Here is a 22,097-nt window from a genome sequence, read left to right on the forward strand (position 1 = left end):
GTGGGACTTCCCTGGTGGCACACTGGATAAGAATCTACCTGCTAATGCAGGGTACACGGGTTTGAGGCCTGGTCCGGGAAGATCCCACATGCCGCAGAGCAACTAAGCCCGTGCGCAACAACTACTGAGCCTGCGCTCTAGAGCCTGTGAGCCACACCTACTGAGCCCATGTGTCACAACTACTGAAGTCCACGCACCTAGAGCCCATGCTCCACAACAAGAGAAGCCACCGCAATGAGAAGCCCGTGCACCACAACAAAGAGTAGCCCTCGCTCGCCACAAATAGAGAAAGCCCACACGCAGCAACGAAGACCCAATGCAGCCAAAAATAAATGAATAATTTTTTAAAAAATTTGTTTTATGGTGCCCACTCTATTGCATTTTTGAGTAGGTTATAAATCTTGTTAAAACCAATAAAAATATGATTTCAGAATGTTTTAAAAAAATGATACTCTGATCAACTACTAGCCTTTAGGAATATTAGTAAGATACTATGAATAAACATTCATGGAATGTTTGCTGGAAAAATACTTTTGGAAAGTCTTGTTGATAAGAATCGACCAAACTTGATCAAGATTATAAAATACTGTCATTCAACCTAATCATTTGAATCACTCCAACCCTCAGTCAGACTAGCCCTTTATCAATGTTCAGAGGTATTTCCTTTGCAGTAATACTACAAATTAAGTTCCAAACACTCAGACATTTGAAACCTTGAGTTATTCCTAATGAAATGATAAAAGGTTAAAATTTCTTAGACATAAAAAAAAATGAGGATTGTACTAAACTGTATTACATTAATTTTATCAATGATGATACACTTTTTGGACAATACTATGAAAAGAAAATTGCTTGTGCTGTAAAGACAGACATACAAATATTCCTGAGGAGCAGGAAGTGTTCTTCATGATATAACCCAGATATGGAACACCTACAGAAATAATAAATGTAACCCCACCTTAGGAGAGGCTCCTGGCTTCTTATCCTATGAGGGAATCAGGTTCTTCTCTTCTAAGCCAGGACTGTGGGAATCTTAGTTAAGACCATCCCAGTGTATTTCCTCCCCGACTCCCCCAGTGTACTATGGGTCCTTTCAAAGAGCCTGGAACTGTCAAGTACACCTGGAGTTATACCTGTTAGCTGATGGGACACCTCTAGCTGCAAGTGGTCATCTGTGACTGTCCTTCATAATGACTATCATAATAAAGAACACACTTCAATCTATGCAGCCATCTCAAACTAGTTGATGTTCTTTAGCCCACAGAGTTAAGGATAATGGAACAGTCTTGAGTTTTCTTTGGCTGACTGGTAAGAATCTGTGCCATTGCAAACACAGTGGATTAACACCAAAGGAAAGCTGGAACAATCTATGTGTAAGATAAATAAAAGTCTCCCTGGCTTTCTATGCTTTTACAACAGGAAACTGTTTCTTTTCCTAAGTTAGTTCCCTGACACTGTAAAAGTAATTTGCCCCCATACCTCTATCTCCGTTTGCAAGATACATTCTGTATGCTATCTGACTACAGACAATGTTTTAACATGAATTTGTTTTCCTTGAATACCAGGAATCCCAAATTAAGGCAAAACCTTATCTAACATTGTGACGTGTGCATCTTCGCTTATATATAATGAGCTAGTTAGGAACGGCCGCCTTGAGTCAACATAAATGAGGAATTTGGTGAGGAAGCTTCTAGGAAAATCTCACACTGTGTATAACTGTGTAGGATGGTGTAGTAGGACAACATGTCACCTGTTTCTGACATTCTTCTCTTCATTGTGTCACAATAGAATGATCATATCAAAAGGGGCTGGGTCCATAACCACAGGGAAAAAGTATTTCACTAAATATTTTGAGAGATATTTACATATGCAGCTTACCCTACATGACGGTAATTTTGTTTTGCTTTGTTTCATTTAAGAGACATTAATATACATTTTATATTTGTCAGGCACTTACCTAAGCATTTCACAAATGTTAGCCCATTTAACTTAAAAAAACAAAAACCTAGGGAGGGATAAATTGGGAGATTAGGATTGACATACACACACTATTTTATATAAGATAGATAACTAATAAGGACCTGCTGTATAGCACAGGGAACTCTGCTCAGTACTCCGTAATGACCTATATGGGAAAAGAATCTATAAAAGAGTAAGTATATATATATGAAAACCTATTCACTTTGCTGTACACCTGAAACTAACACAACATTGTAAATCAACTATACTCCAATAAAAAATAAAGTAAATAAATAAATAACAAAATAAAATTTATAAGAAAATTGGAAAAAAAAAACCCACAACCTAGTGAGAGTAGGTAGTATTATTTACCTCACCTATAGATGAGGAAACAGAGGCACAGAGAGATTAGACGACTTGGTCAAAGACACACAGCTGGTAAATGGTAGGATGAGAATACAAACCCTTAGTTACAATCAGACTCCCAAATTTGCAGAGGCAGCAGAACATGTGACCCAGAGGGAGGGACCAGGTGCCACTGGATTCCACACCAGCTAACAGTTGAAGTTTCTCCTCGCTGCTTTTAAATAGACAAGGTCTACTTCAACAGCTTCAATTTAGCTATTTCTGTAGAAAAATTACCTAAACACACTTTGCAGTTCCTGGCTGTACTTGCCAGGGTAAAGGGAAGTTCATATTCTGGAAAAGTCTGCTGCTTCTCATTTGTTCCTGGGGACCTTTCTTCGTGGAGACGAGGTGAGGACTCCTCTCATTGGAGAGAATCGCTGCTTTGTGACACCTGCCTCCTCATTTTCCTCTCACGACAAGGTGGTAAAAATCAAACGCTCCTGCTGGTTTCCAAATGAAGGGCCAAGCTTATTTATTGACACTTAGGTTGAAGAAAAGGGAGTCTATCCAATTTGAGAAATAATGCATTGCAGGTACTCTGCATACAGCAGGTGTACTGTGGAAAAAAATTCTTGGAAGGATTAAACCAGGTTTCGTTCTAAGCAGATAAATGATATGGAGGGATTTGGGAAGCTGGTGGGTGAGTGGAAAAGTAATAACATTTGCAAGGAAGAATGCTGATCCAAGTAACATTTATCTAGCACCTAATGTGCCGAGATACTAAGCAAACATCGTTCTATTTAGTCCTTTAGGAAACTTTCTAAAGGAGGTAGCTTTTTCTTTAGATAAAGGTTAACCAGGAAAGTGAAGTCGTCTGTTCAAAGTCAAAGAGGAAATATGCAGAGGAATGTGGACTAGAATGCAGGCCAGATTTACAGGTAATTCAAATCATGTGAAGAAGAAAGTTAATTTAAAAGACTTTATCAATAATGCTACGGCCATAAAATGTCTTTTTATTTTTAAATTTATTTTTGGCTCTGTTGGGTCTTCGTTGCTGCGCGCAGGCTTTCTCTAGCTGTGGCCAGCAGGGGCTATTCTCCGTTGCAGTGCCCGAGCTTCTTATTGCGGTGGCTTCTCTTGTTGCGGAGCACGGGCTCTAGGCTCACAGGCGTCAGTAGTTGTGGCTTGCGGGCTCCAGAGCGCAGGCTCAGTAGTTGTGGCTCACGGGCTTAGTTGCTTTGCGGCATGTGGGATCTTACTGGACCAGGGCTCGAACCCATGTCCCCTGCATTGGCAGGTGGATTCTTAACCAGTGCACCACCAGGGAAGCCCCCATAAAATGTCTTTCAATATTTTATTTTCCCTTCTAAATTTATCTTTCTACATCCTTAAAATTCTCGTATATGTTGCATATAGAATATGTGTAAGCAAAGATTTACGTATTATAATCAGGAATTACGTACTGTTTTATGTTCTACATTTTCTCCTTTTATTTTAGTATTCTCCTGTGTATATGTGTGTGTGTGTGTCAGTTACTATGTTAATGGTTCCTAGAGTTGCAGCATACTAAGAGATCATAATTTATGTAATCTTATCCTAGTGCTAGACATCAAGATTGTGTCTTGTTTGTTCCTATTTGTTAATGTTGTTTTATAAAACTATTCTTTAGAACTCGTTTTCTCTGTTAGAATTGTTCAACATTTTACAAACATTTCCAATAAGGCAAAGGCTGGGTCTGAACTGTGGACTTTGCCCTTTGCCAAAGCTAAAAGCTCACCCTGACTGTACAGTGTTCTAGAGACTCTTCAGGTTTCAGTCTATCCTATTAACTGGACAATATGTTTGTTGGTGGCGGTGGTGGTACTTTCCACTGTGTGTATGTGTGCATGCCTATATGCAGAGCAGTCTCACATTATGTGATTTGCAGGTATTATAACAATGTTACAACCCCAGAAATTTGGCATCAAGCTCATTTTGCCTCTTCTGCTTCATTTTACCTCTTACAAGATGCTTCTGGATAAAAGGTCACATTTGCCTCTCGGAATGTTAGACTTCCACTATCCTGAGGCTCTCAAGGAGATGGAGCCAATGTCTGGAGACATTTTTGTTTTTCACAATTGAGAGTGGAGGTGTTACTACTGATGGCTAGTGGGTAGAGGCCAGGGACATTACTGTATGTTCTACAGTACACAGAATTGCTTCCCACAGCGAAGAATTGTCTGGGCTGCAATAGAAGTAGTGCTAAATGTAAGGAACCCTGCTCTAAACTGATCAAGAAGTTTTTAAAAAGAACATGAATTACCAGTAAAGTGTCATCATGAAAAGGTAAATTAAAACCACAATGAGATAACTCTTCACATCCATAGTTTAGCTAAAATTTAAGAGACCAGCAGTCCGAAAATGATACAAAAGAACTTATTTACAAAACAGAAACAGACTCACAGACTTAGAAAACAAATTTATGGTTACCGAAGGGGAAAGGTGTGGGTGGAGGGATAAATTAGAAGTTTGGGATTAGCAGATACACACTACTATGTATAAAACAGATAATCAACAAGGACCTACTGTATAGCAAAGGGAACTCTACTCAATATTCTGTAATAATTTATATGGGAAAAGAATCTGAATAAGAATAAATATATGTATATGTATAACTGAGTCAGTTTGCTGTACACCTGAAAGCAATACAACACTGTAAGTCAAATACATTCCAATATAAAATAAACTTTTAAAAAATAATAATAAATTAAAAGATAAAAAGACCAACAGTCCAAAGCATTGTTGAAGTGTGGAGTAATTGGAACTCTCATGGTTTGCTGGTAGGAATGTAAAATGAAACAACTACTTAGAAAACACTGTTTAGCCGTTTCTTATATAGTTAAACATATACTTTCCATTCAATCCAGCTATTCCACTCCTAGGTTTCTACCTGAGATAAGTGAAAACATATAACCACTACAAAGATTTTATATGAATATCCATTGTAGTTCTACTTATTATATCCAAAAAAAGGAAAGAAAAGAGGGCTTCCCTGGTGGCGCAGTGGTTGAGAGTCCGCCTGCCGATGCAGGGGACACCGGTTCGTGCCCCGGTCCGTGAGGATCCCACATGCCGCAGAGCGGCTGGGCCCGTGAGCCATGGCCACTGAGCCTGCGCGTCCGGAGCCTGTGCTCCGCAACGGGAGAGGCCACAACAGTGAGAGGCCCGCATACCGTAAAAAAAAAAAAAAAAAAAGGAAAGAAAAGAAACAACCCAAACACCTATCAACAGATGGATGGATAAATAAATTGTAGTATATTTCTACAATGAAATAATACTCAGAAATAAAAATTAACAAACAACTGTTACGTGATCAAATTGTTTTAATCTTAACATCATTATACCACATGAAAAGTACATAGTATGATTACATTATATTCAATATAAGGCAAACTAATCCATAGTGATAGCTGATCAGTTCCTCAGTAGGCTAGCACTGGGGAGCAAGTGACTACAAAGAGAAATCAAGAAACACAGGGGATGAAAGGTGGTGATGGTTTCATAGGCATACACATGTGTCAAACCCATAGAATTGTACCCTACATATGCTTTTAATTATGCCCATTTAAATTATTCAACAATAAATGTATTTTTAAAAGATATAACCACAGCTATAGTAATGCTGTCAAAGACTCTCCTCTCGTCAAACCAATAAGTGAACATAGGGAACAAAATGGCCTGTTGGTCCCCAAAGAACTGGAGAGCACCTGGGAGTGTGGGGCAGGATATACACATGGAAAAGTCAAGAATATTCACTCATTCAAGCAATCTCAAATCTGTTCACACAGCAGGTTCCAAAAGGTAAATGAGATCTTTGGAACCATAAGCATTTTCCCATTGAAAGTAAGCAACACTGGTTCCATCTCTACAAGTCTGTATCTTAACTGACCATGCCAAAGGGCATATGTTCCTAAAAAGAAGAAAGCCAAGAACATGCTGGACAGAGATCTGGAAAGGTGAAGTGCCTCAGCACAAAAGGACTAAGTACATCCATCTACATTTTTCCTGCTTCCTTCAGGGAATGATAATAATAATGACGTATTAATATTATTCTCTGCTAGGCACTCTGCTAAGAGTTTTACATGCACTTTTTCATTCATTTGGTGCCAGTGCGTGGATTACTTCATTTAATCCTCACGTCTATGATTCTTCCCAGGGCACTATTCTAACTGAAGATGTTCGTATCGTGGTCTGTGTTTAAGTTACATCCCATTCCTTCAATACAGAAGAACAACCCAATGGACTGATTTGAATTACTGTGTAGTTAACGGCCAGGGACAATATTAATAATAACAATAATAAAAATAATAACATTTTGAGTTAATATATGCTGGAAATTTTTCTATGCACTTAATATGTATTCATTCATTTAATTCTCATAGCAATTTTCTAAGATAGGATCTCCTTCCAGAGGATTTATTAATGAGGAAACCAAGGAACAAGGAAGTCAAGTAACTTTTTGAAGATTACATAGCTTGTTAATGGTGACATTGGGATAATCATGGACAAAGATGCACTTGCATATTTAAAGAATCTGTTTGTTCGATGTGACCGACGGGGTTTAATTTCCAAAATATACAAACAGCTCATACAACTCTATAACAACAACAACCAAAAAAAAAACCCAATCGAAAAATGGGCAGAAAACCTAAATAGACGATTCTCCAAAGAAGAAATACAAATGGTCAACAGGCACATGAAAAGATGCTCAACATCACTAATCATTAGAGAAATGCAAATCAAAACTACAATGAGATATCACCTCACACCAGTCAGAATGGCCACCATTAAAAACTTTACAAATAACAAATGCTGGAGAGAATGTGGAGAAAAGGCAACCCTTGTACACTGTTGGTGGGAATGTAAGTTGGTACAGCCACTATGGAAAACAGTATGGAGGTTCCTTAGAAAACTAAAAATAGAATTACCATATGATCCAACAATCCCACTCCTGGGCATATATCCAGAGAAAGCTCTAATTCAAAAAGATACAGGCAGCCCTATGTTCATAGCAGCACTATTCACAATAGCCAAGGCAGGGAAACAACCTAAATGTCCATCAACAGATGAATGGATAAAGAAGATGTGGTATATATACAATGGGATATTACTCAGCCATAAAAAAGAATGAAATAATGCCATTCACAGCAACATAGGTGTAAATAGAGATTATTATACTAAGTGAAGTAAGTCAGAAAGAGAAAGACAAATACCATATGATATCACTTCTATGTGGAATCTAAAATATGACACAAATGAACCTATTTATGAAACAGAAACAGACTCACAGACATAGAGAACAGACTTGTGGTTGCCAAGGGGGACGGGGCAAAGGGAGGGATGGAGTGGGAGGTTGGGGTTAGCAGATGTAAACTATTATATACAGAATGGATAAACAACAAGGTCCTACTGTATAGCACAGGGAACTATATTCAATATCCTATGATAAACCACAATGGAAAAGAATATTTTAAATATATATATATATATATCTGAATCACTTTGCTGTACAGCAGAAATTAACATAGCATTGTAAATCAACTATACTTCAATTTAAAAAAAGAATATGTTTGTTAAAATATATGTGTCTTTAATGACTAAAATTCAGGGTAGTATAAGAAAGTGAAGTGAAAATTATCAGAAAGAGAATCCTGTACTTTCTGCCCGTCTCATCCTTCCTTGGAGTTGGTGAGGACTTTAATGACAGTGACACCAATAAAAGGCACTGAAGGAGGGCTTGGACGTAGGTATTAGGATAGAATCTTCAGTGCTTGTTTCTTTGTGTCTTCTATGAGGTGGCCCTTTCAGGACTTTTATGATGCCCTTCTAAACTCCTGTCCTTCATAGTAAGGCTAGAAATCTATGGTGACTATACTTTCTCCCCCTCTCCCAAAGCAGTTTTCTAGGCAAATTTATCTCACCTGTTATCTTCTAAGGTTCAGGTAAATGTGTGCCAATCTATTTCTATTGGTTCAGTATCTTCTCATTCCTGGCTGTTTCTTGGTCTTCTCTCTAGGCTAAGGTACCTGCGAAGATGCTCCACTTACAGGGTCCACAGATGCTGCAGATGCTAGAAAAATACTTAAGGAAGAGCCTCCCTGAGTCCTTAAAGGTGAGCATGGGACATTCTTAGGGAACCAAATGGTTGCGTCTTCTTGTAATAGAGGTGAGAAAGAGAATGAGCTTTTACTGAGCACCCATTCTGTGGCAGGAACTCACTCATGCTGCATCTCACATAGCACCTCTTGGCAAGGGAGGTCTATTGTTCTCATGTCCCAGAAGAGGAAACAGGTCTCAGTAATATGACTCGTCTGATACTTTTAAGTGGCCAAAAAAACGCTCTCTGCAGACTCAAAAACATTTCCTTGATTTCTCTTTAAAAGGTTGATCTAAGTACATACTAATTTTTACACATTTGTGCCCAAGGCAAGGTTAACCACCATGTGCCTTCTTGGAACATTTAGTCGGTCAACTCCTATGTCTTTGAAATCCGGAAGATTATGCTCTGTCCGCGGAGGAGACCTAGAAATGGCCGCACACTACTCGTTTTTCCTTGCAGCGAATATCGGTTACGGACTGGCTGGGTTCATGCACATTTCACTTACATTTTCATTTCTAACATGCAGAGGATTGATGAAACGAGTAAAATGCTTTTCTTTCATGTTTTATGTTTTGGCCATGCATCTTGTGGAATCTTAGTTCCCCGACCCAGGATTGAACCCAAGCCCTTGGCAGTGAAAGCGTGGAGTCCTAACCACTGGACCGCCAGGGAAGTCCCTAAACTGCTTTTTAAAAGCTCCTTTTACACCTAAAGATAGAATCTCAAGTCACATGCAACCACTGCCCAGCACCGGCACCAATGGGGACCTCGAGGTCAGAACAACGCCAGCGCAGTCCATTAGTGGCAATAAAAAGCACTTACAGCCCTTACATTCATCCCAGCCACTGGGCTTTATCTGTGAACTCATATAAACTTCAAAACTCCCATATGAGGAGGGTGTCACTCTTCTCCCTATGTTGTAGATGATGCATCTGACGAAGGAAACTTAAATAACTTGCCCAACTGGTTACTGTGGAGGCCAGAAATATAATCCATTTACCCAATTTCAACTCACCTGAGCCTACCTGTATGCTTTGAGCAAAATAGGTCCTCCACTTCAGATGCTGTCAAGGATGACGAGAAACTGGACCTCTCATGTATTGTTGGTGGGAATGTGAGACGGTACAGCCACGCTTGAAAAGCAATTTGTAAGTTTCTAACTAACCTTGCAACCAGCACACAACCAGCAATTACAGTCCTGCGCATTTGCCCCAGACAAATACAAGTTTATTTTCACACAAAACTATGCACATGAATGTCTATAACAACCTTATCCATAATAGTCAAAACAACTCAGATGTCCTTCCATAGGCGAATGGCTAAATGAACGGTGGTACATCCATACTGTGGAATGCTACTAAACGACAAAGAAGAAATGACCTATTGATACCTGCCACAATCTGGACGACGCTCCAGAAAATTATGCTGAGTAAAAAAAAAGCCAATCCCAAGGGATGACATGCTACATGAGTCCATTAATATAAAATTCTTGAAATAACAAAATTATAGAAGTGGAGAAGAGATTGATGGTTGCTGGAGGTGAAGGAGGACGTGAGCAGTGGAGGGTAATGGGTGTGACTCTAAAGAGCAATACGAGTGATCCCCGTGATGATGAAACCGTTCCACATCTTGACCGTATCAATGTCAGAACCCTGGTTGTGGTATTCTACCGGCACAGAGACACTAGGTCTCTGCACTTTACCAAGTTCACACAGTAAGTGGCCAGGGTTTTATTCCAGGCAGGTTAACCCTTGAAGCCAAGTACTAACCATTATGCTCATCCACTGGGCATAACGCCTTGGACATTGGTCGATAAAGTTACATATTTCAATTTCTATTATTAGTTTTGTCAAGAACATGCACCCTAATCCTACCATGGGAGTTAGGTTGATGACAGTGACATCGCATTGGTTCTGTGGCTAAAAGGGCAGACTCAGCATCCAGCCTGTCTGGGTCTGTGCCTGCCTCTTCCACCGTCAAGCTATATGTCGACACCACATCGCTTAACTTTTACATGCTTTTGTTTTCTCATACAAAAAGGGAGTAATGAGGGACTTCCCTGGTGACCCACGGTTAGGACTTGGTGCTTTCACTGCCCAGGGCCTGGGTTCGATCCCTGGTGGGGGAACTAAGATCCCACAAGCCACGCAGCCAAAATAAAAAGAAGGGAGTAATGAGAGCTCTAACCTCTTGGGGTTATTGTCAGGATGAGAAGACTTTATGTTGAGCAGGTGGAACTGTGCCTTGCACACGGAGAAGATATGCAAATATTAGCCACTGTTATTACACATCAGACCATAAATTTACAGTGGGGTGAATTGTGGATGCATCTTATGTGAGGCTAATGCTTTGAAAGGCCTGGCATAATTTGGGGTGAGTTGAATCTATTCACTTTTCTCAATCTTAACCATTTGTAAACCATCCTTTTACTCTGGGGAAGAGAAAGCTAAGCATTCTTCTACGGGTAGACTATCTGGCTTTATTTTTATTTGCTATAAAAGGACCAAAGAGACAATTGTCCCTGACCTTTAATTACTATAGCCTCCACATATTGGTAGGAAATATTTACCTTTACCAGAGGATAATTTAAAAATATATGTTAAAAAGCCTTAAGCATGTAGATAACTTTAGGCCCAGCAATCTCCCTTCTAAAAACCTCCCCTAAGCAAATATCAGGTACATATGCAAAGATTTCTGCAAAAAGATATTCTTTGAAGGGTCATTGTTTACACTGAAAAGTTGGAAACACCTGGAGTGGAGTGTATCTGATATTTTTCATTTTTTGTGAAGTTTGTTGTGTGTGTACATGAATAGAAGGAAATTTATTAAAGATTTTATTAAATTCTACAATGGGAGAGTTCATAACTTTTATTCATAAGTTTCATTGGTCTGAATATTTTCTATATGAATATATATATATATATATATATATATATAATTTTTTTTTTGCGGTACGCGGGCCTCTCACTGCTGTGGCCCCTCCCGCTGCGGAGCACAGGCTCCGGACGCGCATGCCCAGCGGCCATGGCTCACGGGCCCAGCCGCTGCGCGGCACTTGGGATCTTCACGGACCGGGGCAAGAACCCGTGTCCCCTACATAGGCAGGCGGACTCCCAACCACTGCGCCACCAGGGAAGCCCTGGTATTTTTTTTTGTGTGTGTGTGGTACGCGTGCCTCTCACTGCTGTGGCCGCTCCCGTTGCGGAGCACAGGCTCTGGACGCGCAGGCTCAGTGGCCATGGCTCACGGGCCCAGCAGCTCCGCAGCATGTGGGATCTTCCCGGACCGGGGCACGAACCCGTGTCCCCTGCATCGGCAGGTGGACTCCCAACCACTGCGCCACCAGGGAAGCCCTATATGAATATTTTTTAAAGATATAGTTATTGGGGCAAAAATTAGAACCTAAAAAACGGTCTGCAGAAATTCTCATTAGGTGCCTTCCAATCAAAAAATTTCATTATTTCATAGAAATAAACCTTGTCCTGATCAAACAAGGCACTTTGCCATCTCTTCCTAATAAGCTGACCCTCTCACTTTGTCCGGATACTGCAGGTTTATGGGACCACCTTCCACATGAACCAGGGAAACCCTTTCAAGCTACAGGCCCTGGTGGACAGGTGGCCTGATTTTAATACAGTGGTTATCCGCCCTCAGGAGCAGGTAAGGTGCCAGATGTGGAATGAATATGCATGTATGTTCGTATTTGCTATGTGCTTACCATGCACCTGGCAATGTGGTAGACCCTGGGATTATAGAAATGAATCGAGGTGTTGGTTAACAAGTCCTTGTCCTCAAAAAGCCCACAGCCTGGAGGAGATTATAGATAAATACACAGGTAAATTACAGCGTCGTGTGAAACAGGCAGGATCAAAACACAGATAGCATCCTGCTGCTGCTTAAGACCAAACACACTTTGTCATTTCTTGAACAGGTTGTGGGAAAAGAGGCAACCAGTGGGAGGTTGTGGTAATGTAGGATTATGTAGATGGTCACTTTTGTTAAAGGTATCAAAGGAGAATTTCCCAGGCTAGAATTCTGCATTGTAATAAATGAAACCCATTTTAAACCCTTAACCCAAGGGGAAAAAAATATTTCCTACCTTTTAAAAACACCAGTTTTGAAACCACACCAACTCATTCATGCTAACTCAAAACTTCTCATTGTGATACTGTCTTCCCATTGAGAGACTGCAGGGTGTTATAACCTACTGTCATCAATAAAGCAAATAAAACAGGGCAGGAAAAAGACTATATGTGGTAGAGGTTGCAGGGAGAGGATCAGAAATGCTTCTTAGTAGAAATTTTACCAAAACTGGATGTTGAAGGCAAATAAGATTTTTTACATGGTGGCAGGGAAGGACTGCCCTCAAAGCAGAGGAAATAGTTGCAAGGCATAAGGTCTGAAATAATGAGTGAACTAAGGAAAACTGAGGAGCAAATGACATAGTTGGAATTGTCATTTACATAGTGTATGATAATTTTTTAATTAGTGAAATTGAATAGCTAAGACATTTCAAAAATAAAACATATAATGATATTTTAAAATATCAAGTAAAAATCTAAAATTTTAATGTAAGTGTATTTTATAGAACTTATATAGAAGTGAAATTGGTAAGAAATATTATTCAAAATAACCAAATTAAATAATCTGAAAATGAAGACTTTTAATTATTGATAGAAACCTGAGCTACTTTCAAAAATACAGTCTTAAAAATAAGAGTTGTCCAGCTTTACGAGCGATTATTGACATATAAGATTTTGTAAGTATAAAATGTACAATGTGTAGATTTGATACACATATATCATTAAATGATTCCCACCATAGCTTTAGCTAACACTCCATCAGGTCACATAATTACCATTTCTTTTTTTTTTGGTGAAAACATTCAAGATCTACTTTCTTGGAGACTTTCAAGTACAGTTGACCCTTGAACAACATGGGCTTGAACTGCACGAGTCCACTTATATGCAGATTCTTTTCAATAATTACATGCTACAGTACGACACCACCTGAGGACGGTTGAATCTGTGGATGCAGAACAGCAGATACAAGGGCTGACTGTAAAGCTATATGTGCAGATTTTCAATTGCATGGAGCGTTGGGGTCCATAACCCCTGCATTGTTCAAGGGTCAACTGTATATAATACAGCCTTGTTAACTATAATCCCCATACTGTATATTAGATCCTCAGAATTTATTTATCTGGTACAAACTAGAAGTTTGTACCTTTTGATATCTCCGTGTTTCCCCCACCTAGGCCTCCCCAGCCTCTAGTAACCACCATCCAACTCTCTGTATCTATGATTCAGCTTTTTAAGATTCCACACATAAAGAAGATCATACAGTATTTGTCTTCCTCTGTCTGATTTCACTTAGCATAACGCCTACAAGGTCTATCCATGTTGGCACAAATGGCAGGAGTTGCTTCTTTCTTGTGGCTGACTGAAATTCCATTGTAAAGATATGCTACATTTTCTTTATCCATTCATTTTTTTCCCCATATTTTGGCTATTGTGAATAATGTTGCAATGAACATGGAGTGCAGGTATCTCTTTGAGATCCTGTTTTCATTTGCTTTGGCTATATACCCAGAATGGGATTCCTGATTCATATGACAGTTCTATTTTCAATTTTTGGAGGAATCTCCATACTGTTTACATAGGGCTACACCAATTTACATTCCCACCAACAGTGCACAGGGCTCCCTTTTCTCCAGAGCTTCCCCAGTACTTGTTATCTCTGTCCTTTTCTTTTTTTAAAAAAATTAATTTATTTATTTGTATGTTTATTTTTGGCTGTGTTGGGTCTTCGTTTCCGTGCGAGGGCTTTCTTTAGTTGTGGCAAGCGGGGGCCACTCTTCATCGCGGTGTGCGGGCCTCTCACTATAGTGGCCTCTCTTGTTGCGGAGCACAGGCTCCAGCCGCGCAGGCTCAGTAGTTGTGACTCACGGGCCCAGTTGCTCTGCAGCATGTGGGATCCTCCCAGACCAGGGCTCGAACCCATGTCCCCCGCACCAGCAGGCAGACCCCTAACCACTGCGCCACCAGGGAAGCCCATCTCTTGTCCTTTTGATGATAACCATTCTGGTATGTATGTGGTCTTGATTTGCATTTACCTGATAATTAGTAATGTAAAGCACTTTTTCATGTATCTGTTGGCCATTTGTATGTCAATTCTTCTGCCCATTTTTAATGGGATTGTTTGGGGTTTTTTATATTATATTGTATGAGTTTTTAAAATATGTTTTGGGTACTAACCCCTTGTCTGATATGTGATTTGAAAGTATTTTCTCCCATTTGATAGGTGTCTCTTCATTTTGTTGATTTTTTCTTTTGCTGTGCAGAAGCTTTTTAGTTTGATGTAGTCCCAATTGTTGATTTTTTGCCTTCTTTACTTGTGCTTTTGGTGTCATATCCAAAACATCATTGCTAAGACCAATGTCAAGGAGCTTTATCTCTATATTTTCTTCTAGGTTTTTAAAGTTTCAGTACTTATGTTTAAGGCTTCAGTCCATTTTGAGTTAACTTTTTGAGTGGTGTAAGATTCGTTCTTCTGCAAGTGCTTATTAAGCTTTCCCAATACCATTTATTAAAGAGACTATTCTTTCCTGATTGAGTGTTCTTGGCTCCCTTGTCAAATATTAGTTGATCATATATGTGAGAGCTTATTTCTGGGCTCTCAATTCCATTCCATTTGTCTATGTGTCTATTTTCATGCCAATACCTTACTGCTTTGATTTCTACAGCTTTGTAGTATAGTTTGAAATCAGAAAGTATGAAGCCTCCATATTTGTTCTTATTTCTCAGGATTGCTTTGTCTAGTCAATCTTTTGTGGTTCCATATAAGTTTTAGGATTTTTTTTTCTATTTCTGTGAAAATGCTATTGGAATTTTGATAGAGGTTGCATTGAATCTACAGATGGCTTTGGGTAATATGATTATTTTAACAAAATTAATTCTTTCAATCCATGAAACCTTAACCAATTCATTAACCATAAATCCAAATGTATATCTTTCCATTTGTTTATGTCTTCTTCAATTTCTTTCATCAAAGTTCTGTAATAGGGCTTCCTTGGTGGCGCAGTGGTTGAGAGTCTGCCTGCCGATGCAGGGGACACGGGTTCGTGCCCCGGTCCGGGAAGATCCCACATGCCACGGAGCGGCTGGGCCCGTGAGCCATGGCCGCTGAGCCTGCGTGTCTGGAGCCTGTGCTCCGCAACGGGAGAGGCCACACCAGTGAGAGGCCCGCGTACCGAAAAAAAAAAAAAAAGTTCTGTAATAGCCTTCTTTTTTCTCTTGTTATCATTCTTGGCTTAAAGTCTATATTGTCTGATACAAATGTAGCTATTCCTGCTCTCTTTTGGTTTCTATTTGTATGGTATGCCGTTTTCATCCCTTCACTTTGAGCCTATGTGTTTCCTTAAAGCTTAAAGTCTCGTAGGCAACACAGAGTTGATCTTTTTTTTTTTTTTAATCCATCTAGCTACTCTATATATTTTGATTGGAGAATTGAATCAATTTACACTTAGAGTACTTATTGACAGGTAAGAACTTATTAATGCCACCCTATTGTTTTCTGCTGTTTTGTAGTCCTCTTGTTCCTTTCTTCCTCTTGCAACTTTCCTTTGTGAACTGATGATTTTCTGTGGCGGTAAACTTTGATTCTTTTCTCTTATCTTTTGTAAATCTACTGTAGGTTTTTGCTTTGTGATACCATGAGGCTTATGTAAAACATATTATAAATATAACAGTCTATTTTACTCTGATAACAATTTAACTTTGATTGCATACAAAAACTCTATCCTTTTGCTCCCTCCATTTTATGTTTTTAAATGTCACTATTTATATATTTTTTATATTGGATATCCAGTAACAAATTATTGTAGCTATAGATATTTTAATATTTTGTCCTTTAATCTTTATACTAGAGTTAAGTGGCTAAAAACCATAACATTACTATATGAGAATATTCTGAATCTGACTATATGCTTACTTTTACCAGTATGCTGTATATTTTCATATGTTTTTATGTTACTAATTAGCATCCTTTCCTTTCAGTGTGAAGAACTCCTTTGGTCATTTCTTTTTTTTTTTTTTTTTTCTTTTTAAACATCTTTATTGGAGTATAATTGCTTTACAATGGTATGTTAGTTTCAGCTTCACAACAAAATGAATCAGTTATATATATACATATGTTCCCATATCTCTTCCCGCTTGCGTCTCCCTCCCTCCCACCCTCCCTATCCCACCCCTCCAGGCGGTCACAAAGCACCGAGCTGATCTCCCTGTGCTATGCGGCTGCTTCCCACTAGCTATCTACCTTACGTTTGGTAGTGTATATATGTCCATGCCTCTTTATCGCTTTGTCACCATTTACCCTTCCCCCTCCCCATAGCCTCAAGTCCATTCTGTAGTAAGTCTGTGTCTTTATTCCTGTTTCACCCGTAGGTTTTTCATGACATTTTTTTTTTCTTAAATTCCATATATATGTTTTAGCATACGGTATTTGTCTCTCTCTTTCTGACTTACTTCACTCTGTATGACAGACTCTAGGTCTATCCACCTCATTACAAATAGCTCAATTTCGTCTCTTTTTATGGCTGAGTAATATTCCATTGTATATATGTGCCACATCTTCTTTACCCATTCATCCGATGATGGACACTTAGGTTGTTTCCATCTCTGGGCTATTGTAAATAGAGCTGCAATGAACATTTTGGTACATGACTCTTTTTGAATTATGGTTTTCTCAGGGTATATGCCCAGTAGTGGGATTGCTGGGTCATATGGTAGTTCTATTTGTAGCTTTTTAAGGAATCTCCATACTGTTCTCCACAGTGGCTGTATCAATTTACATTCCCACCAACAGTGCAAGAGGGTTCCCTTTTCTCCACACCCTCTCCAGCATTTATTGTTTCTAGATTTTTTGATGATGGCCATTCTGACTGGTGTGAGATGATATCTCATTGTAGTTTTGATTTGCATTTCTCTAATGATTAGTGATGTTGAGCATTCTTTCATGTGTTTGTTGGCAGTCTGTATATCTTCTTTGGAGAAATGTCTATTTAGGTCTTCTGCCCATTTTTGGATTGGGTTGTTTGTTTTTTTGTTATTAAGCTGCATGAGCTGCTTATAAATTTTGGAGATTAATCCTTTGTCAGTTGCTTCATTTGCAAATATTTTCTCCCATTCTGAGGGTTGTCTTTTGGTCTTCTTTATGGTTTCCTTTGCTGCGCAAAAGCTTTTAAGTTTCATTAGGTCCCATTTGTTTACTTTTGTTTTTATTTCCATTTCTCTAGGAGGTGGGTCAAAAAGGACCTTGCTGTGATTTATGTCATAGAGTGTTCTGCCTATGTCTTCCTCTAAGAGTTTGATAGTTTCTGGCCTTACATTTAGGTCTTTAATCCATTTTGAGCTTATTTTTGTGTATGGTGTTAGGGAGTGATCTAATCTCATACTTTTACATGTAGCTGTCCAGTTTTCCCAGCACCACTTATTGAATAGGCTGTCCTTTCTCCACTGTACATTCCTGCCTCCTTTGTCAAAGATAAGGTGACCATATGTGTGTGGGTTTATCTCTGGGCTTTCTATCCTGTTCCATTGATCTATATTTCTGTTTTTTGTGCCAGTACCATACTGTCTTGATTACTGTAGCTTTGTAGTATAGTCTGAAGTCAGGAAGCCTGATTCCTCCAGCTCCATTTTTCGTTCTCAAGATTGCTTTGGCTATTCGGGGTCTTTTGCGTTTCCATACAAATTGTGAAATTTTTTGTTCTAGTTCTGTGAAAAAGGCCAGTGGTAGTTTCATAGGGATTGCATTGAATCTGTAGATTGCTTTGGGTAGTAGAGTCATTTTCACAATTTTGATTCTTCCAATCCAAGAACATGGTATATCTCTCCATCTATTTGTATCATCTTTAATTTCTTTCATCAGTGCCTTATAATTTTCTGCATACAGGTCTTTTGTCTCCTTAGGTAGATTTATTCCTAGGTATTTTATTCTTTTTGTTGCCATGGTAAATGGGAGTGTTTTCTTGATGTCACTTTCAGATTTTTCATCCTTAGGGTATAGGAATGCCAGAGATTTCTGTGCATTAATTTTGTATCCTGCTACTTTACCAAATTCATTGATTAGCTCTAGTAGTTTTCTGGTAGCATCTTTAGGATTCTCTATGTATAGTATCATGTCATCTGCAAACAGTGACAGCTTTACTTCTTCTTTTCCGATTTGGATTCCTTTTATTTCCTTTTCTTCTCTGATTGCTGTGGCTAAAACTTCCAAAACTATGTTGAATAAGAGTGGTGAGAGTGGGCAACCTTGTCTTGTTCCTGATCTTAGTGGAAATGCTTTCAGTTTTTCACCATTGAGGACGATGTTGGCTGTGGGTTTGTCATATATGGCCTTTATTATGTTGAGGAAAGTTCCCTCTATGCCTACTTTCTGCAGGGTTTTTATCATAAATGGGTGTTGAATTTTGTCAAAAGCTTTCTCTGCATCTATTGAGATGATCATATGGTTTTTCTCCTTCAATTTGTTAATATGGTGTATCACGTTGATTGATTTGCGTATATTGAAGAATCCTTGCATTCCTGGAATAAACCCCACTTGATCATGGTGTATGATCCGTTTAATGTGCTGTTGGATTCTGTTTGCTAGTATTTTGTTGAGGATCTTTGCATCTATGTTCATCAGTGATATTGGCCTGTAGTTTTCTTTCTTTGTGACATCCTTGTCTGGTTTTGGTATCAGGGTGATGATGGCCTCGTAGAATGAGTTGGGGAGTGTTCCTCCCTCTGCTATATTTTGGAAGAGTCTGAGAAGGATAGGTGATAGCTCTTCTCTAAATGTTTGATAGAATTCGCCTGTGAAGCCATCTGGTCCTGGGCTTTTGCTTGTTGGAAGATTTTTAATCACAGTTTCAATTTCAGTGCTTGTGATTGGTCTGTTCATATTTTCTCTTTCTTCCTGATTCAGTCTTGGAAGGTTGTGCCTTTCTAAGAATTTGTCCATTTCTTCCAGGTTGTCCATTTTATTGGCATAGAGTTGCTTGTAGTAATCTCTCATGATCTTTTGTATTTCTGCAGTGTCAGTTGTTACTTCTCCTTTTTCATTTCTAATTCTATTAATTTGAGTCTTCTCCCTTTTTTTCTTGATGAGTCTGGCTAATGGTTTATCAATTTTGTTTATCCTTTCAAAGAACCAGCTTTTAGTTTTATTGATCTTTGCTATCGTTTCCTTCATTTCTTTTTCATTTATTTCTGATCTGATTTTTATGATTTCTTTCCTCCTGTTAACTTTGGGGTTTTTTTGTTCTTCTTTCTCTAATTGCTTTAGGTGCAAGGTTAGGTTGTTTATTCGAGATGTTTCCTGCTTCTTAAGGTGGGCTTGTATTGCTATAAACTTCCCCCTTAGAACTGCTTTTGCTGCATCCCATAGATTTGGAGTCGTCGTGTCTCCATTGTCATTTGTTTCTAGGTATTTTTTGATTTCCTCTTTGATTTCTTCAGTGATCACTTCGTTATTAAGTAGTATATTGTTTAGCCTCCATGTGTTTGTATTTTTTACAGATCTTCTCCTGTAATTGATATCGAGTCTCATAGCGTTGTGGTCGGAAAAGATACTTGATACAATTTCAATTTTCTTAAATTTACCAAGGCTTGATTTGTGACCCAAGATATGATCTATCCTGGAGAATGTTCCATGAGCACTTGAGAAAAATGTGTATTCTGTTGTTTTTGGATGGAATATCTTATAAATATCAATTAACTCCATCTCGTTTAATGTATCATTTAAAGTTTGTGTTTCCTTATTTATTTTCATTTTGGATGATCTGTCCATTGGTGAAAGTGGGGTGTTAAAGTCCCCTACTATGAATGTGTTACTGTCGATTTCCCCTTTTATGGTTGTCAGTATTTGCCTTATGTATTGAGGTGCACCTATGTTGGGTGCATAAATATTGACAATTGTTATATCTTCCTCTTGGATCGATCCCTTGATCATTACGTAGTGTCCTTCTTTGTCTCTTCTAATAGTCTTTGTTTTAAAGTCTATTTTGTCTGATATGAGAATTGCTACTCCAGCTTTCTTTTGGTTTCCATTTGCATGAAATACCTTTTTCCATCCCCTTACTTTCAGTCTGTATGTGTCTCTAGGTCTGAAGTAGGTCTCTTGTAGACAGCAAATATATGGGTCTTGTTTTTGTATCCATTCAGCCAATCTGTGTCTTTTGGTGGGAGCATTTAGTCCATTTACATTTAAGGTAATTATCAATATGTGTGTTCCCATTCCCATTTTCTTAATTGTTTTGGGTTTGTTATTGTAGGTCTTTTCCTTCTTTTGTGTTTCTTGCCTAGAGAAGTTCCTTTAGCAGTTGTTGTAGAGCTGGTTTGGTGGTGCTGAACTCTCTCAGCTTTTGCTTGTCTGTAAAGGTTTTAATTTCTCCATCAAATCTGAATGAGATCCTTGCTGGGTAGAGTAATCTTGGTTGTAGGTTTTTCTCCTTCAACACTTTCAATATGTCCTGCCACTCCCTTCTGCCTTGCAGAGTTTCTGCTGAAAGATCAGCTGTTAACCTTATGGGGATTCCCTTGTGTGTTATTTGTTGTTTTTCCCTTGCTGCTTTTAATATGTTTTCTTTGTATTTAATTTTTGACAGTTTGATTAATATGTGTCTTGGCATATTTCTCCTTGGATTTATCCTGTATGGGACTCTCTGTGCTTCCTGGACTTGATTAACTATTTCCTTTCCCATATTAGGGAAGTTTTCAACTATAATCTCTTCAAATATTTTCTCAGTCCCTTTCTTTTTCTCTTCTTCTTCTGGAACCCCTATAATTCGAATGTTGGTGCGTTTAATGTTGTCCCAGAGGTCTCTGAGACTGTCCTCAGTTCTTTTCATTCTTTTTTCTTTATTCTGCTCTGCAGTAGTTATTTCCACTATTTTATCTTCCAGGTCACTTATCCGTTCTTCTGCTTCAGTTATTCTGCTATTGATCCCATCTAGAGTACTTTTAATTTCATTTATTGTGTTGTTCATCGTTGCTTGTTTCATCTTTAGTTCTTCTAGGTCCTTGTTAACTGATTCTTGCATTTTGTCCATTCTACTGTCCATTCTATCTCCAAGATTTCGGATCAACCTTACTATCATTATTCTGAATTCTTTTTCAGTTAGACTGCCTATTTCCTCTTCATTTGTTAGGTCTGGTGGGTTTTTATCTTGCTCCTTCATCTGCTGTGTGTTTTTCTGTCTCTTCATTTTGCTTATCTTACTGTGTTTGGGGTCTCCTTTTTTGCAGGCTGAAGGTTTGTAGTTCCTGTTGTTTTTTGTGTCTGTCCCCAGTGGCTAAGGTTGGTTCAGTGGGTTGTGTAGGCTTCCTGGTGGAGGGTACTAGTGCCTGTGTTCTGGTGGATGAGGCTGGATCTTGTCTTTCTGGTGGGCAGGTCCACGTCTGGTGGTGTGTTTTGGGGTGTCTGTAGACTTATTATGATTTTGGGCAGCCCCTCTGCTAATGGGTGGGGTTGTGTTCCTGTCTTGCTAGTTGTTTGGCATAGGATGTCCAGCACTGTAGCTTGCTGGTCGTTGAGTGAAGCTGGGTGCTGGCGTTGAGATGGAGATCTCTTGGAGATTTTTGCTGTTTGATATTATGTGCAG

At 38.9% G+C, this 22,097-nt stretch overlaps 1 protein-coding gene across 1 annotated transcript in view; it reads left to right on the forward strand.

Moving 5' to 3' along the window:
- The first annotated feature begins 2,535 nt into the window (after window positions 1–2,535).
- Window positions 2,536–22,097, forward strand: part of LOC101286759 (glycine N-acyltransferase) — a 29,266-nt gene continuing 9,704 nt past the window's right edge. Inside the window, exons 1-3 of the mRNA XM_004264156.3 lie at window positions 2,536–2,787; window positions 8,363–8,458; window positions 11,999–12,106. Coding sequence (XP_004264204.1) covers window positions 8,381–8,458; window positions 11,999–12,106 — 186 coding nt within the window. The 5' untranslated portion in view covers window positions 2,536–2,787; window positions 8,363–8,380. The remainder of the gene's footprint in view (window positions 2,788–8,362; window positions 8,459–11,998; window positions 12,107–22,097) is intronic.

This window comes from Orcinus orca, chromosome 8 (assembly GCF_937001465.1).
Source record: "Orcinus orca chromosome 8, mOrcOrc1.1, whole genome shotgun sequence".
NCBI lineage: Eukaryota > Metazoa > Chordata > Mammalia > Artiodactyla > Delphinidae > Orcinus > Orcinus orca.